General features: G+C 33.0%; 1 protein-coding gene across 2 annotated transcripts in view; it reads left to right on the top strand.

Annotated features, from left to right (window-relative positions):
• WWP1 (WW domain containing E3 ubiquitin protein ligase 1) overlaps positions 1-17,309 on the top strand; it is a 58,393-nt gene extending 41,084 nt beyond the window's left edge. For both annotated transcript variants that reach the window (XM_070940465.1, XM_070940464.1), the window contains exons 10-24: positions 317-491; positions 848-902; positions 980-1,064; positions 1,158-1,286; positions 3,533-3,605; positions 3,697-3,768; positions 5,843-5,931; positions 7,999-8,158; positions 10,760-10,893; positions 10,985-11,125; positions 11,918-12,038; positions 12,224-12,328; positions 14,133-14,229; positions 14,350-14,422; positions 15,338-17,309. In XM_070940465.1, the coding sequence (XP_070796566.1) occupies positions 317-491; positions 848-902; positions 980-1,064; positions 1,158-1,286; positions 3,533-3,605; positions 3,697-3,768; positions 5,843-5,931; positions 7,999-8,158; positions 10,760-10,893; positions 10,985-11,125; positions 11,918-12,038; positions 12,224-12,328; positions 14,133-14,229; positions 14,350-14,422; positions 15,338-15,437 (1,609 nt within the window). In that variant the 3' untranslated portion in view covers positions 15,438-17,309. The remainder of the gene's footprint in view (positions 1-316; positions 492-847; positions 903-979; positions 1,065-1,157; positions 1,287-3,532; positions 3,606-3,696; positions 3,769-5,842; positions 5,932-7,998; positions 8,159-10,759; positions 10,894-10,984; positions 11,126-11,917; positions 12,039-12,223; positions 12,329-14,132; positions 14,230-14,349; positions 14,423-15,337) is intronic.
• The last annotated feature ends 1,231 nt before the right edge of the window (positions 17,310-18,540 follow it).

Here is an 18,540-nt window from a genome sequence, read left to right as displayed (position 1 = left end):
ATTTGTAATACATAAAAATAGTTTTAAAATTCACAGAATTATGATTGCTTTGGAGTGTCTACCACTAGTTTATTCTGTATTCAGACTAGTTTATTATGGATTTTATTTTGTCTCATTGATTGATTTCTTTTTTATAATAGCAATTCCCTTGGTGATAACTTTCATAGATTAAATTATAGATTAAATTATATTGTTATAGATTAAATCTTCATAACTACTAATATAATAATAATAATATATTATAATATAATAATAGTGCTTATAACAAGTTATATATTGCTATAACATGAATCCCAATATTGTAATTTCTTCCTAGCTGGGAAAGAAGGGTTGATGATCGTGGAAGAGTTTATTATGTGGACCATAACACACGAACAACAACATGGCAGAGACCAACAATGGAATCAGTCAGAAATTTTGAACAATGGCAGTCACAACGAAATCAATTGCAAGGAGCTATGCAACAATTTAACCAACGATACCTCTATTCGGTAAAGCTAAAAAAAGTGTTTAGATTCTTCTCTTGTCCATTTTAAAATATTTAATGCATATTATTTTACGGATATGATTTTACATTGCCCTGACAATGGCTGAACTGAATATAATGTGAAGCCGTGATTTAGCCAAAACCTTGACCTGTTTAATTATATTTTGATACCAGTCCATGGCTGATAAAATACTTGGTCTCGGACTAAATATCTTAAGAACATTGCCATAAAAAATTAGCAAATTTATATAGATTGCAAAGGAACTGATATTGACTAGATGTTTATATGGAAGGATTTATTTTCATCAAGTCCAGATAAATAGTAATAAAAATTAATTCCAATTTATTTTTTTTCATTAGGCTTCAATGCTTTCTGCTGAAAATGATCCACTAGGTCCTTTACCACCAGGCTGGGGTGAGAAATATAAATATGTAAAATAATATTCATGCATTAATGTTTATATTATTTACATAGCTCATTTTTTATTACAGAAAGGAGAGTTGATTCAAATGACAGAGTATATTTTGTAAATCACAATACAAAGACAACACAGTGGGAAGATCCACGGACTCAAGGGTATGCTGATAATCTGTTTTTACTCATTAAACAAAACTAAAAAAAAATAAAAATTACTGCACATTTAAAAAAGCGGTTGACTAACTTTTTCAGCTTACAAAATGAAGATCCCCTTCCAGAAGGCTGGGAAATCAGATACACAAGAGAAGGTGTAAGATACTTTGTTGACCATAACACACGAACAACTACCTTCAATGATCCTCGTACTGGTAAATCGTCTGTGTAAGTAAAGTATTAATGGATATTCTGAAAACGCTTAGAGTGTGTTAAATATATATAATAGAGCTAGCATAATTGATAGTGTTTGGCCTCTAGTAATTAGATAAATTATTTCATATGTACTCCACAATATTCTTGTCTTATATTTTGTTTTCGCTTACTATACTTACTATGAGACATCTATAGAAGGCTCATCTGGCAGCAGGTTGGAATTAATCCTTTTGTAAAACCATCCCTGGTTTCTTGAATTAATTATTTTCATTGTTTGTATTTAAAAATCCTTATTTATATAATTTTAATTGTATTAATATTTTTGATGCTGCTTTATGGTTCTGCTTTAAATCATTGTGAATGTGTAATGTTACAAAATATAATGGAAATTAAGAAATACATACAGTGAAATAATTCGTCCGTCTTTCCCAGTATACATAGTTTGTTCTCTTAAGCTAACTTGTAAGTACATGAGCAGTTTGACTTTAAAAACATCAGGGATGGTAATTCAAATTTCTCTAACTCTGGTTATCAATAAAGGAGTGACGTTACTTTAGATAGAGTGAAAGATTTTAAAGAGAGGTTGTTGTTAAAGTGCAAAGTGATGAAGAAAATAGGAAGAACTCATGTTCACCATCTTGAGTTATTTGTAAAATAAATAAATAAATAAATAAATAAATAAATAAATAAATAAATAAATAAATAAATAAATAAATAAATAAATAAATAATAAAGGCAGGATACAAATAAGCAAAGAAAATTATATGTACAAAGTATACAGAGTGAGGAAGAGGCATTGGCTCTGTGTCATGAAAAAAAGGAGCACAAACCCAATTTCATATATACTAGGAGCACCCCAAAAAGTGGCATTTTGGTATGCTATTGCCCCTTTAAGCAGCTCTGTACTTCCCCCACCACCACCCTTTTCACTATGCGAAGCCAGCCCCATACAGCAACCAGGCCAGACACATCTTATCAGCAGCGGGAGTAAGAACATGGTTGTGAAGATCAGCTGGAGTGTTGAGTAGAGGGCAGCAGGTGGAAAAAAGGGCAAAGATGGTGGGTGGAGTTCTAGTGCTCCTATAGTCATAAGGGTGAGTGAGCTGCCAAGGGCCTGAAGTTTTATCACATGACCCTGGGGTTCTGTAATGGCCATAACTTCAGGCACAAGTCATAAGTCCCTTTGTTCCCAGACGTCATAATTTCAAACGATCACTGAACAAATGTTTCTAAGCTGATACTACCAGTACCTGCAGATATCTGAGTTTGGATGTTGTATAAAAGAAGGATATGCAGGAGTTACATGTTATACAGCGTGATCTCTGAAGCATTAGGTGATAAGATTACATACTGTTAAATATTATTTGGAAGATAATGCTTTGCAGAAATAATTAAAGGAACCCACCTATTTCCAGGCTTCTCTATAAGTTTGGGAAAAACATCTCTACTGCATTAAGAAGTTGATTCATGAAAGTTAATGTGATTCTTAAAGCACAGACATAGTTTTTCAGGCTTTTTTTGAAGCCTGAGAAGTTTATAGATGTTTATAATGAGGAATCATTTCAAGTAGTCTGAAATGTATAAATTGTGCAGAAGGTTTTAGGCTGAAGACAGCAGGAAAAGGCAAACCATCAGCAACAGCACTTGAATAGAAGTAGGGTAAGGAGGGCACCTGGAAGACTGGGAAGGGGCAGGCAGGCTAGTTGGATATGCTGTAATAATTCAAGAGTGGCAGTAGTGGCAGCTAAACAGAGATAGTGAAAAGAGGTTGCTGGGAAGATTTGAAAGAAAGAGGAAGTCATCAAGTTAATTATTAAGGATAATAGCAACCTAGGAAGGCCACTGGAAAAATCAGTGGGCAGAGAAATGCACAGGTTATATTGGGGAAATGAGGAAAGATGTATAGACTTGTCCTACTTGCTTCATAAGATTTGTTTCCAGAATTTGGCTTAGCAAAACCCAGAATAACAAAGAAGTTCTGAGTTTAGGTTAGCCGTACTTTGACCTTTCTGGAACAGTTTGACTAAACTTCTGAGCCACATAGTGTTTCTTTGGGATTCAAAGCAAAACACGTTCCCTTTTGTTGACACCTGCACTGGTGATGGAATTTCACCATCTTGTTAGAAGATAAGATCATAAAATTAATCTAGAATGAAAGTATACATACATTAGCTGTTACATCATTGTTAGACCAAATGAAATTGCTGAGAAATTTTAATCGTGTTGTGTTTAATAAATTTAAATATGTTTCTTTATAGAAATAAAGGACCACAAATTGCTTATGAACGCAGTTTTAGGTGGAAACTAGCTCATTTCCGCTACTTATGTCAGGTACAATAATACTGTCTAAATTTAAACTTTAAATTTTCCTTTATAACTTTTGTGTTTATGGTTGTATTAATCATTTACTTTCTCTCTATAGTCAAATGCTCTACCAAGCCATGTGAAGATCAATGTATCTAGACAAACTTTGTTTGAAGATTCCTTCCAACAGGTAAAATACTATAATAACCTAAAGTATGGAAACTAACACACAACACTGCAAAAATTAATATCTTTAAAATAACTTAGATTTATATGTAGGAAGAAAATCTTATTCTAATTAAAAACATTTGAAGGTATTTATTTATTCAGAAGTTCCAGAACAAAGAATCAAGTCTATGAAATCTTTATACCAGGGGTAAAATGTAAAATTTGTTACTACCGGTTCTGTGGGCGTGGCTTGGTGGAGGGGTAATGTGACTGGGTGGGCGTGGCCAACTTTTTTTAAAAAAAACTTTTCAAAGCATTTTTTCTAATGCTTTGAAAAGTCTCTGCCGATCAGGCAACTCAGCTGGGATCGTCAGAGGCTTTTCAAAGCATTATTTTACCAGGTTGCAGAAAAAAATGCTTTGAAAAGCTTCTGACGATCCCAGCTGAGCCGCATGATCATCAGAGCCTTGGTAGCGCAGCAGACTAAAGCACTGTTAAATAACACCAGCTGCCTGCAATTACTGCAAGTTCAAATCTCACCAGGCTCAAGGTTGACTCAGCCTTCCATCCTTTCGAGGTAGGTGAAATGAGGACCTGGTTTGTGGGGGCAATAAGCTGACTTTGTATAAAAAAGAACACCACTTAGGGGTGGGCCGAAAGCCCTACTAAGCAGGTAGGGGTATGAAGGCTATTGCTTAACGCATTATAAGCCACCCTGAATCTCCGGAAAAGGGTGGCATATAAATCGAACCAATAAATAAATCAGAGGCTTTTTTTTTTTTACTTTTAAAAGCATTTTTTCGTCGGAAGAGGTTGTAGAAAAAATGCTTTTAAAAGTAAAAAAAAAAAAGCCTCTAATGATTGTGCGGCTTAGCTGGGCATGGGGGGGGACGCACAGGGATTTTTGCTACCAGTTCTCCGAACCACCCGTCGCCATCGTTACCAGATTAGGCGATCTGGCCCGAACCAGGAGCATTTCACCCCTGCTTTATACATTAATAAACAAACATTTGTTGTTTGTACTTTTGTTTATTTTTTTTAAGACTGTCTAAGTCCGAATATTTATGGGTAGTTTGCACTTTAAAATCAAGAACACTTAAACAAATAAAGAAATTATCATCCCAAAGGAAAAAACAACAACAAATATAACAGCAACAGCTTGCAGAACTGTGGTACAGTGTCATGTTGGCATTACACAGTATGCCCATGCCACTTTTTATCTTTTTATTTTATATTTTTATTCATTATTTTATTTATAAAATTTATTGGCCACACATCTTGCCATACGGTAACTCTGAGTTGTTTACTGTCTGTCTGTCTGTCTATCATTTCTCTCTCGCTCTCGCTCTCGCTCTCGCTCTCTCTCAACATAAATACATTAAAACAAAACATTAAAATCTAAAGACGTGGAAGTTGGGGCGGAGTGGGGGGAGGTGATATCTGTTGTTACTCGATTAACCACTTCCACTGTGCTGTTTCCCCATTGGAACAATAGGCCAACTTTTATAGAATTTCTAGTCATTCATGTATGAAAAAAGGAAGAAGTACTTGACCATAATGTTAAGACAGAAGATTATTTCTGTTTTTTTCCTTTATATGCTTTAGGAGTAGGTTATTGTTTCTTCACAGAGCAGGAAGGATCTGACAGTGGAGATACTTTTTTTTTTGCAGAAAACAAAGAGACTAGTACACAGTAAAGTGTTCTAAGTCTGGGAATGTTACCTATTCCTTCAGTAAAGACTCTGCGTTTATTCCTTGATAAATGCTGTGGCCTATTTGCTCTTGATGGCAGTGCTGTATGCTGAATGTAGCTTTATGTTTACATCTTTTCAATAATCACTTGATGGATAACTAAATACTATAGAAAAGTAGTAGGTGGTCGCTACATGAATTAAAAACAAACAAAAGTACAAACTGTCTTTGAAGCATTAAAACATATTTACATTTTAATTTCTAGAAATAGAATGTAGTTCTATTTGAAGAAGAGCAGTTGGATGAAATGCTTAATATATTGCAATATGTGTTTTATATTTTTCTATATTTTACCTTCTAATATCCAGTGGTACTTTTTGTTTGATTTATTATTTTATTTACAGATCATGGCTTTAAAGCCTTATGACTTAAGGAGAAGATTGTATGTCATATTCAGAGGAGAGGAAGGGTTGGATTATGGAGGTTTAGCCAGGTAACAGTGCTTGTTGAAATCTCATGACCTTTGTCAAGCTATTTAAAAACAATAATAATAATTTGTCAACCATAATAGTTTATTAAATGTATATGCTGATTAATTCCCAGTGTCACTGATTGGTTTACGAATTATTTAAAACATTAGAAGGAAACAACAAAAAACAAAACTAAGAGTAATAGCAAGAATTGCAACTGGATGAGAAGAGCTGTGGTGGCGCAGTGATTAGAATGCAGTACTTCAGGCTACTTTTGCTGACTGCCGGCTGCCTGCAATTTGGCAGTTCAAATCTCACTAGGCCCAAGGTTGACTCAGCCTTCCATCCTTCTGAGGTGGGTAAAATGAGGACCCAAATTGTTGGGGGCAATATGCTGACTCTGTAAATCGCTTAGAGAGGGCTGTAAAGCACTGTAAAGCGGTATATAAGTCTAAGTGCTATTGCTATATTCAAATTTCAGGGGTCATTTTTTATTTGGATTCTAACTGACAGTACATTTTGGATCTTCCAATTAAAAATTGTAGCATATTTTGATCAATTAAGAGAACAAAATATTACTAATATTTTTCACCCAATGCTTATTAATTGGCTTTCCTGTGCCTAGATTCTACCATTGATAAAAATTATAAATAAACATTAGTCAATTTACCAGATAAAGGACAAATTAAACCTGTGTCTGATCTTTGAACCTGGCGCTCAGCAAAGAGGTAGCAATAGCATTTAGTTTTATATACCACCCAAAGCACTTTACAGCACTCTCTGGGCGGTTTACAATGTAAGCATTATTTGCATATTACCCCCAACAGTCTGGGTCCTCAATTTACCAATCTCAGAAGGATGGAAGACTGAGTCAGCCTTGAGCACCGTCAGGATCCAAGTGTTGGCTGTGGGCAGAGTTTACCTACAATACTGCATTTTAATCAACGTGCCACCAGGACGTAATATTTTCTTATGGTAAGGAGTGGATTAAGATATGTGGTTGTTACCAATTTTGAAAAGCCTTTACATTCCAAGAACAAGAAGGAGCAAAATCTAGATTTAATTATGCAGATTTAATTATAAGAAGATTAAACCCATATTATCAAATTATTACTATATGGATTGTGCATATGTATATATTCCTTTTTATGTTTCATCCATGAATATGATTTTGTTGAAATAAATTATGTATAAATTACGGGTAGTCCTCGACTTACACAACACTGAAAAAAGTGACTTGTGACCGTTTTCCATACTTACATGTTGCAGCATCCCAACAGTCATATAATCAACATTCAGATGCTTGGCAACTGGTTCATATTTATGATAGTTGCACAGTCCTAGGGTCATGTAACCACCTTTTGCAACCTTATAAGCAAAATGGGGAAAAGTCAGATTCGTTTAACAACCATGTTACTAGCTTAACAGCTGCGGTGATTCACTTAACAACTGTGACAAGCAAGGTTGTAAAATGGGGCAAAATTCACAAAGTCTCGCTTAGCAAAAGACATTTTTGGTTCAATTTGGTCGTAAGTTGAGGACTACCTGTAATTTATAATTTTAGTATATAATTTTATATTATACAAATTTATTATATACATATGTAAATTCTATATATCTCACCATTTAACATTTAATTTAATTTAATTTAATTAAACATTTAATGTTTAAACATTAAACATTTAACATTTAATTTAAAAAGAAAGCATTATGAGATGACATGTATTGTTTTTCAAAGATAACGCATTGTAAGCCGCCCTGAGTCTCCGGAGAAGGGCGGCATATAAATCAAATTAAAAAAAAAAAAAAAAAAAAAAAAAAGATAACTTAGCAATGCCAGTATTAATTTTCAAACTAATTAGTTACGTGAACTCATATAATTGTTCATAACATTATTAAAGCATTAAATTAATTCAGAGTTCATTTGAACCAAACTTTGTTATACTATAATTCCCTGTTCCTTTTTCACAACATCATAAAATAAACAGGTTATCGTATCTGCTTAAAATGTTCCTTGAATTTTTAGGCCAATATTTGTAACATTTGGAGATAGCCATGTTTGATTATCTATTCATTATATTTTTAAATAGAGAATGGTTCTTCTTGCTATCACATGAAGTGCTGAATCCTATGTATTGTCTCTTTGAATACGCTGGCAAGAGTAACTACTGTTTACAGATAAATCCAGCATCAACAATAAATCCAGATCATCTTTCATACTTCTGTTTCATTGGGCGATTTATTGCTATGGTAAGGGTGATTTCTTTTTATTTTCTGAAATATTTAGCATGTAAATGTGTAGGGCTATCATATTGAGAATTAATTCTGTTTGCCACCAACATTGTTCAATAGAATAATTACAAGTAAGTACATGAAAAAGAACTGGGGTATTTTTCCTCATTGGAATACTTAGTTGATTTTTTTAAGTAATGGCATATATTGTTTAATATCAAGAGAGAACCATTTACTGATTGACTAACAAAATGGCAGATAACATGAAATAGAAATAAAAAGAATGCATCTACACATTAGTGTAAACTATTGTAATCATCTAGGCAAAGTATATAGCAAAAACCTTTCTGAAAATAGCAGCATGATGTGCTAAGCAGGCACAGAAATTTTATTCAGCTAATTCTCAATAAGTTGGTTGCATTGTCATCTACACATAGAAGAATGAATATCTGCAACAGATATTTAGAATTCTGCATGATTACAATTCTTAAATCATGTTAAATCAACTCTACAAGTAGATCTGGCCTTCCATTTTAGGAATTTGTTTGTCGTGTGTAAGATGTCAGAATTAAGTGTCAGTGGACTAAAGAGATTATGACTGATGAGATGCTTGTAATATGCTACAACATGTTTGAAACGTGTCTTGGACTTGTTAAAATGATCATATCTTTTTCTAGGTTTATATTGTTTCTTTGGTAGCTATTTCTAGTCAACTCTGAATTCTGTGCGTGTAGAGACAATTAGAAATAACTGTTAAAGCACTACATAAATCTAAAGAGATTTAGCTGCTTTAATATTTCTTTTTTTAAAAAAATGGGTTAATAGTCTTCCCACATGTACCAAAGTACTCTTTTCAAAGGATTTGCACAACCCTACTTCTGAATGTGGTTGCCTTTCTTCACAAATGGTTGTAATTACATGGGGTGAATGTAATTGCAGTCTTGAACCTATCTGGTCAGAACTACTGTAAATTCTACGAGTTCAGTGATATTTATTCTAACGTAAAAATTTAGGATTGCCACCTTAACATAAAGATATATTGGCAAAGAGAAAGAGGATAAAATTCATACATGTTCAGAGTTAAAAACCCCATCTTTAAAATTCCTTTATCATAAGCAGGAGAGTTAATATAGCCTTGCATATAATAATGATTGGGAACACATGGGCTGGTAAAAATGGCAAGTCCAATCATGCCCAGGTCACTGAAAAGGCATCCCATCAGTATCACTAGAAAGGGGACAGTAAATACATCCAGTTATCAAAGAAGATGTGATTTTTTTTCCTCTGGATGTACTTGATCCTTAGGATTATCAATCATGTTTGTGTATTCATAACTACATATTAATACGGTTTGTATTTGAAGAAATTCATGATTTTATGTAGTTTTATGTATATATTATTATTATTACCAATGCCAATATAAATGTAAACATGTATTTTAATATAAATATGAGTTTTAACAATGTAACATGATAGATGTTTTAACACTTTATTCTGCCTTAAATTAATAGAAAGATCCAGGCAAAGTATCTGATCATGGAAATATATGTGCTTTGCTTTTATTTGCAACATACTGGGAATTATATTCTAATCTGCACGGTTCCACATGTATTTAGTACAGAAAATAAGTTAACTTTTTTTAATAATTTATAACTGAGATGACATCATTCACACTAATTGGACTACTATGTCTGATATAAAGACAGTTCTTCATATTCTTCAGTGTCTTCAGTGTACTTCCAATTTAAAATGGGCATACAATGGATGTATTAGGGAAAAATGTTAAAGTGAAGATATGCAGATTTTAGTGTGCGCTCATTCATGGAAGCTCTCTAAGTGAATCTAAGTCCTTCTCTTTCAGGTTGGTCTACCTCAGAGGGTGGTTATTGTAAGAGGAAAAAGGAGGAGGGAGGCACTAGATAGGCTGCCTTGAGCTGCTGAAGGATAGAGATGATATAAGTCTAACAAATAAGTTTACCAAAGATGCCCTATCCCCCACCCCAAGAGATAAAAATCACTTATTTGTTGGAATAGGACCAAGATTTATTAATACAGACTGGAACAATTGGAGGTCCTCTGGGTAAACAAAGATAAGTATATATTTTCTAAAGTTAGAATAGAGTTTGGGTAGATCCCTTAACTACATTTAAGTGTACCTTATTTAAAATGACTTCTTTAGTTCCTCGTACCTGCTATAGGTTATTTTCTTTTGGTTAGATTTCTTTCTCTTTTAACATTATTGGTATTTAACCAGATGTATGTTTAGAGCATTATTATGTAGAGTGTTGACTTGGAACATGAAGTTCATGGTCATTATTCTGTTGCATTCATGACAACTGGCTATATGGCTATATTCTGAAGCTACATCTGAAATATCACTTGCTAGGGTAATTGTTGTCAAGGCTTCCTTTAGTATGGAATGTTCTTGTTTCCTATTCTGCTTAAGCATTCTTCCACACACAATCCATATATGTCATTCTACTTACAACTAGAAACAATCCATTTTGAGTTATCAGTACACTGTTTTTATCAGATGTACTATTTTCTTTAAAAGTTTTCTAGTTAATAGTTAAAAATGTTTATATCAAATACTACATTGACTTTTTAAATCTTCAACAGGCATTGTTTCATGGCAAATTCATTGATACTGGGTTTTCCCTGCCATTCTACAAGCGCATGCTAAATAAGAAACTCACAATAAAAGATTTGGAATCTATTGACACTGAGTTTTATAATTCTCTAATTTGGATAAGGTTTGTAAATCTTTTCGGATGTTCACAGTTTTTTGTGCCAAAATAAAGTGAACATATTTGGTTAATCTTTTTTTTAACCTTTCTCTCTTAGGGACAACAATATCGAAGAATGTAATTTAGAAATGTACTTCTGTGTTGACATGGAACTCCTAGGAAAGGTTACTTCACATGAGCTGAAATCAGGAGGATCAAATTTACTTGTCACTGAAGAAAACAAAGAAGAATATATTGGGTAGGGGGATAGAGTAAAATAAAGGACAAGAATAGATTTGTTTTTATACATAGTATTCTATATTAAAAAAATCTACCATTTTGTATAATTTTTGGCATTTTCTCAATGTCAAAGCGCGATAGACTTTAAGAACTGTATGTGAGATGACAAAAAGGATTTTCTTTATCCCAAGACACTGTGAAAAAGGAATTGCCCAAAATATAGAATAGCCCCAAATATATGAATGCAGCTCTTCTATATAGCAATTCTATACAGAATATATATATAATATATACAAATTAGGTAGCCCATTTTCAAATGGCCCTGAATTCTGTTTTTATAGTCGAGCTCAGGCTGCAAATTTTTATAGTTAATGCTCACATTATGTTGAGCAAAGAACTAATATTAATATGGAATTTGTTGGAACAATAGCACACTATTGGCAGACCTGAAGGTTCAGGTTAGGGACAAACTGCAATGGAGAAAATCCCTCTTCTATGCTTGCTAAGAATCAACTCCCTCTTGATGGCACATAATCAGTAATGCTATGAATGCAGTTTTTTAAAAATAATAATTCTGGAGTCTTTTGGGTATATTCAAATAGTTATATATTATATCACAGGTGTCAAACTCGATCACATCACGTGATGTCACGTGAAGCACCCTGACATTTTTTGCCTTTGTGGAGTCAGGATAGGTGTGGCCTACATGTGATGCATCTAGCTTGTGGGCCGCCAGTTTTGACACCCCTGCATTATATACTTTAAAATAAAGAATGTTATTTTCAGAGTTATAATATTTCTTCTGTTTTAGTTTAATGGCAGAGTGGCGGTTTTCACGAGGAGTACAAGAACAAACCAAAGCTTTCTTGGATGGATTCAATGAAGTAGTTCCTCTTCAATGGCTACAGTATTTTGATGAAAAAGAACTGGAGGTGAGTTTTTTCAGCTGTAGTGGATAAAATTCTTCTACAATGAGGATTAATACAAGTAAATAGCTATAACTGTATTCAGTAAACAAAGCAGATAGATCTTGAAGTGCTATAAAATGGTATATTGAAAAATAATTTATATTTCAAAAAACTCAAGCTAATATCTTAAATTTTGTGAACTTTTCTAGGTTATGCTTTGTGGAATGCAAGAGGTTGATATGGCGGACTGGCAAAGAAACACTGTATATCGCCATTATACAAGAAATAGCAAACAAATAATGTGGTTCTGGCAGGTATAATACTTTATTTGTTCAGAGAACCAGCAAATATAAAGTGGGTGACCATGTGAATTTTAAAAAAGCAATTCTGAAATAAAGCAACATTTTTAAATTCCTGATATTTGCAGGAATTTTTCATATATGCATCATGTATGCATCATGTATGATTACCATAATAATTTGCAGAAGTCCCAAAGATTTAGATAAGTTTATTCAATGTAATTGATATTTCCCATTTTCCTCTACACTGAAATAATCTTGTATTCTCAATTTACTGTCTCCTGGGAGTCATAGTGAAAAGTTTTTACTGATGGAATTGAATGTTAATTTCTTTTCAAAGTGAAGACATCAAACATGGAAGCATTTGGACAGAGCAATAATTTTATATATACTTAAAGAACATATGAATGTTTGCTAATCTATTCCAAAAATGTTGAAAACGTTCACTTGGGCTGTGAATACAATGTCCCAATTAAAGCTTTTTCTAGGCTCATTTTGACATCTTTTAAAAATACCTTGGCTATACCTTTCAACTATAAAAAGAGATTTTTTTGAAATAAAGATTAATATTTTACCTCAGAAACATTCAGAATTAGAGTGTATATTTAAAGCACTTGTAAGAAATTAGGGGAATGCATGAATACATGCATACATGTATTTTGTTTCAAACTTGAAATGTTTTCCTAAGCCATGTTATACTAATCTCAAATTCTAAACCAAAACAGTATTAAGATATTTGGCTTTATGAAACACTATATAAAGGAGAGGTTTTTAGTGCTGCAAGTATCTGGACAAAGGCTGAAAACTAAGCCTTTGTTGCTCATCTATTGATCCTCCAGGTTTTTGCAGCCAAATTTGGAAGTCTTCCTTTAACTGACAGCAGGTATTTGCTATAAGGGTATATCTAAAAGTAGGATGGGCCCACTTTTTTTTATCTTTCACACAACACTTTTAATAAGTTACCTGTTTGCGTATTAAGAATAAAAAATAATTCCAGTCAGCCCATTAAAGACTTACTTTTTAAAAATGTTTTAAAATAAATATTCTCTTGTAAATCTCTATCATGTGTGTCTGAACCTAGGCTTGCAGGCAGACAAGAAATTGGACTGCATCCTTCGACTAATTAAAATTTTACTTTCAGATTTACCTTTTTCTCCTTGGCTGACTGTCAAAAACAAAAAATAGAATTGCAGTTTCCAGCTGCTGAAATGATCATTAATATCAAAGGGGGAACAAACAAACAAAGAAAAGTTGAACTTAAGAAAGCACAAATAGGGAAACAGAAAGAGTTTTCCCTATCTGACTGCCATCATCTATACCTTAAATGTAAATAATATAGTATCAGTACTTGCTAGCAAGAGGAAACCAGTAATGAGTCATGCACACACTACTGCTTAGCAAGACAGCATATTTGACATCTGAAATGCTAAAAAAAAAACCCAACAATTCAGAAAACAGATCAAATAAATAAAGATCAATATAAAATTTTATAATGTAATAAGATAATCTGGGTTCTGCAAATATTTATCAGGGAGCTTTTTTTATTTTTGTGAGATGTGTTGTAATTGCATTATTATGTACTGTGTTCCTAGGTTGTTTTTATGTGTGGTTTATTTTGTACAGGTATGCTGTTGATGGTATTTAGTTCTTTGATAGGGTATATGTTTTGTTTTTGTGTTACACAACTCTCCTGCATTTTGCATCTTATTTTAATAGAAAAAGTTGAGGCAAGTGTAATAACAGTAAAATTATATTAAAAATAATTAATTTTTAATTAGCTGGAATTTCAGAATAATGCTTCTTTTACATCTGTTTATAGTTCATAAAGGAAGCTGACAATGAAGTCCGTATGAGACTGATGCAATTTGTCACTGGTACTTGCCGGTTACCACTGGGAGGATTTGCAGAGCTCATGGGTAACTAATCAGTGTAAATAATTCTTAACTGGTATCTTATAAAGCTACACTTTCTGAAATATTAAAATAATACTAAGTTCTTCATGGTTGCTAAAAAAGGGTTTGGTTTTTCCCCTCCAGGAAGTAATGGTCCTCAGAAATTCTGTGTTGAAAAGGTTGGGAAGGAAACCTGGTTACCAAGAAGTCACACGTGGTGAGTTAAAACAGAAAAGTGATGTGGAGGAAGACCTTAATGCAGATTTAGTCATGTGCTGCATAGATCCATTGAACTAAATACATTTATAGGATTCATGGGCCACTTATTTTAGCAGGAAATAAGCGAAGAATCTATTATGTAGTTTTGCTATACTGGGTATCCCTGACTGCAGATATGACACCAGTATATAGACAAGTGCGTGTTATATTTATTTAGCATACTAGTAAGATATGCTGAGGTGTAATTAAATTCTTACAGAGAGAAATCCATAGTTTATTTAGCAATAACATGGAAATAGTTTCTATTGCCAATTTTTTTAAAAACGTTTTTTAGGAGCTTAAAGTCCTAGATTTTTTTTTACTACCTAGCCACCCTTTCAATTACAACTCAGCTTAGCTTTGAGGTGATTTCTAAGGACATAATAACACATCTGCTTTTTTGTTGCATGTATTCTATTGAGCTCTTTCAAGTGCCAGGCATTGTCATATTAAGAGATATACATTAATTTGCACCAAAGTTGTTCTTTTATGCAGGTACTGATAGATTTAAAATAATTCTTTTCTGTAGCAGAGATGGGTTTTTAAGGCCAACCAGACAAAATGTTTCTCAGTGCATGCTATGTGAAAAATACAAGAACAAATAAGTGGAGGAAGATCTGTCAATAACACTATGATTGTCTGGCCAAGAAATGTATACATCTGAGCTATAAAAACTGTGGAAATTGCTAATCTGTAATGCATATTTCAAAATTTTCTTGATTGTTTGGATCAGTGGAGAGAAATGTTAAAATGTGAGCGCTGATAGTACTTAAGATGTAAAATGATAAGTTATTGCATCTTTAAACTAATGGTGTGATCTTATCAGATAGAATAAAATAGAAAATAAATGGGTTTTTTTCTTTTTTCTCTGCAGTTTTAATCGTTTAGATTTACCGCCTTATAAAAGCTATGAACAGCTGAAAGAAAAGTTGCTTTTTGCAATTGAAGAAACAGAAGGATTTGGACAAGAGTAAGACTCATTGAAGTGAAGCTTTCATTTTTTTTCCAGATAGGCTGGAGCAACTAAATTGCACAGTTAGTTGTACATAAGCCATCTCTTCTGTACAGCAGTTTTTCTGGAAATCTTTTTAAAAAGCAGTTCTGTTCTTCCACAAAGATATGCAAAAACTTTTACTTTCTCTACTTATTTATTTTGCCCTCAGAGATCGGCCAGAATGAAATTGAAGCAGAAAAAGACTTTATTTTAAAATGTGTGCATATATATCTATATATCTATATAGATATATATGTACACGCACACACAAACAATAGTCAGCTCTAGTTTTATAGAGCTTTAAACTTAAAAAACATCACAGCCATTCAGAGAGTCAGGAGTTTCTTCTTGACTTCAGAAATGTACAGACTGCTCTGTATTCTTCTAATTTATGCAACATCTCTAAGGTTCTTTCTATTGCATGGCTGTTATAAAAGGTGTTAAAAGGCTTCTGCCAAATACATCTTCATTATGTAGAAAAATGCTGCTGGATCTTTGAAGTGATAGAATATAATTCTATCAGCTTAATTTCTTTAAAAAGTAATAGTTGTTAACCCTCTTTGCTACGTCTATGTAGCTGTGGTAATAGGTAAAGCCTTTATTACTTGCACAAGAGTAATGTACAGTAAAATGAATGTGATTATTAAGATATTGGTGCCACTGTTCTGACTCACAAACAGAAGCTGAACAGATTATTTTAACTCACTGATCAGCATTAAAAATTGTTTACATACTATCTTGGGTTATTTCCAAGAGAACAGTAGGTAATCTTGAAGAAAAAAACAAAAGTTGCTTACGTATTATGCCCTAGTCTGGTATTTTACCGACTTTCCCACAATATTGGTTATATTCCTCAATTTCATAAAATGAACTAATTTGAAATTTAATAGGATATGAAAAGTAATGTGAAATCTTCTGCTCATGGATTTTTATTTTTTTGCTATGGATTTAGAGACCTCTATTGAAACTAGTCATAAAAGCTTGCACAATTGAATTGATTTTATTAGTGTTCAGTATTCTCATCCATTTTTAACTTCAATAAATCCAGATGTTCCTAAACATCTTTAAAATTTGTTTTTATAAAGGCTAGTCTTATTTGTCATTAAATGTACAATATTATATATATATAAAACATTAAATTATTTTAGCAGTATTGAGGGCATTTGCTATTTGCAAATGTATGATAAATTCTACAACGTTGATGTGAATTATATCAAATGCTACTTTTAGCAAACTGTGCTTCCTTACTAGAGTAACATTTTAAATTACCATTGTATCATGCATTCATTATTCATTGTAAATTCCATTAAACGTAGAGTTTTGTACACACACAAAATAAATTTCCTAGAATTAACATTTCTGTAACATATCAAACTGCAAAAAATCTGTAAATGCAGTATGAATCTGCTGTTATTCATTTTCTCAATATAGCAGTTGAATTCTACCAAAACCTTATTTTTCTACATATTGTTACACTTTATTATTCATGATATTAACCTGAGAATGCTTTGATAAAAGCACTGAATTAATGGGCCTTCAGTCTATCTTGTTAGATAACTTCCCCCTATCAATATGTTTTTAATGTCATAAAGCCCTCTCACAATATACATAGGCGCCTTAAAATAAAAATACCCTAATATTTGGAGGAAAATGTATTTGGAGTCACCTGAATTATGTTAATTTATAAAGAAAAAAACTTCAAAAAATATCCAAAGAAAGAAATGGTTTACCTAAATTCTACATTCAGAACAACAGAAACACTATTATTTGCACTATTGAATGACTGAACCATTGCAAAGTTAATCTTGTAAATCAGTAATTAACAATAAAGAACACAGTGCATCACAAAGTATACTCTGCTTATTTTTATTTGGTCTATTATTCAGTGGATATTTTGCAAAAAGAGAAAAAATACAAATGAAATACTTTATAAGTTTATTTAGGAAAAGAGACAAAGAGGAAAACAAAACTCCAAAGCCAGTTTTATTGGAATTTAGGAGAGCTAAACAAGGGCAGCCCTAGGTAAGTAAAGGTAAATGTATAGTTTCTCTTCCATTTTATATTTTCCCATTTTTTTCTGGTAAATTAAAAAGAGATTTTTGGCTTGGATCAGTTCATTCTTTTTAAATTATGCATCCTTCAGCTAATTGCTGCTAATAGCAGTGATATTTTCTATGTCAGAAGAACCATTGCCTAAGGGACACCCAGTTGGGGGCTTGTGTCCCTATAAAGTTGCCCACTGAAGTGGTACTCATGAATCTATTCGCTGTCACCCTCTTTTGAACTGCTAGTTAAGCAGGAGCTGAAGCATATGATGGGAGCTCACTCCGCCCCATAGCAGCAAAAGGTCTCAAATGCAAGCACTGCTGATTGTCAGCCCAGTGTTCTAACTTTGTGAGCCACTGTGCTCCTTATATGTGCAGTCATGAAAGGAATACTTAATCCAGTTCCAACCATGAGAAGGGAAACTACTGAAGTTAAGAATTACAGCATACAATATTAAAATACTTAGGTTCATAACATTGATTGATGGACTACGAAGAAAAAAGGTATTTATTTAGCAATACCTTTCTATTGTCTGGAAGATCAGAGGAAATAAGTAACATTTCAAATATTCCTCCCCTCTCCCCCACCCACCTCCAAAAAAAGTGCATGTCAAAGAGAGTCGGACAAATGTGCTATGGCCATTTTCCCATGCAGGCAAAACTGTAGGCAAGGTGCATGTATTCTAAATTTATCAATGAGTGATTTCCATGAACAGTAGCCCCAGCTGGAGTTTAGGTTTCAATGACTGCAATGAAATTTACTTAAGTGCAAGTCATGGGTGCAGGGTGTTACATAACATACTTTTTTTTTTATTTACAGAATATCTTATTTACTTTGCCCATTTTTGCCCAATTCAGCAGGCCTTGATTCATTGGCTGATTTCCCTATAGCAAAGAAACAGTATTTTGTCTGCCAAGGAAGATAGACAAATTGCATCTTACAATGTTTCATCACAGTGAGCTATTAAAACCGATCAAGTTCAATTAGGAAATCCAAGTAGATAGGTATTCAACTGCTTAAAGAAGCGATCTTCTCAA

This window comes from Pituophis catenifer, unplaced genomic scaffold (assembly GCF_029215685.1).
Source record: "Pituophis catenifer annectens isolate HBS135680 unplaced genomic scaffold, rPitCat1.0.hap2 SCAF_3, whole genome shotgun sequence".
In the NCBI taxonomy this organism is placed as follows: Eukaryota; Metazoa; Chordata; class Lepidosauria; order Squamata; family Colubridae; genus Pituophis; species Pituophis catenifer.
The sequence above is the reverse complement of the archived record's forward strand: the minus strand, read 5'-3'. Positions and strand labels throughout refer to the sequence as shown.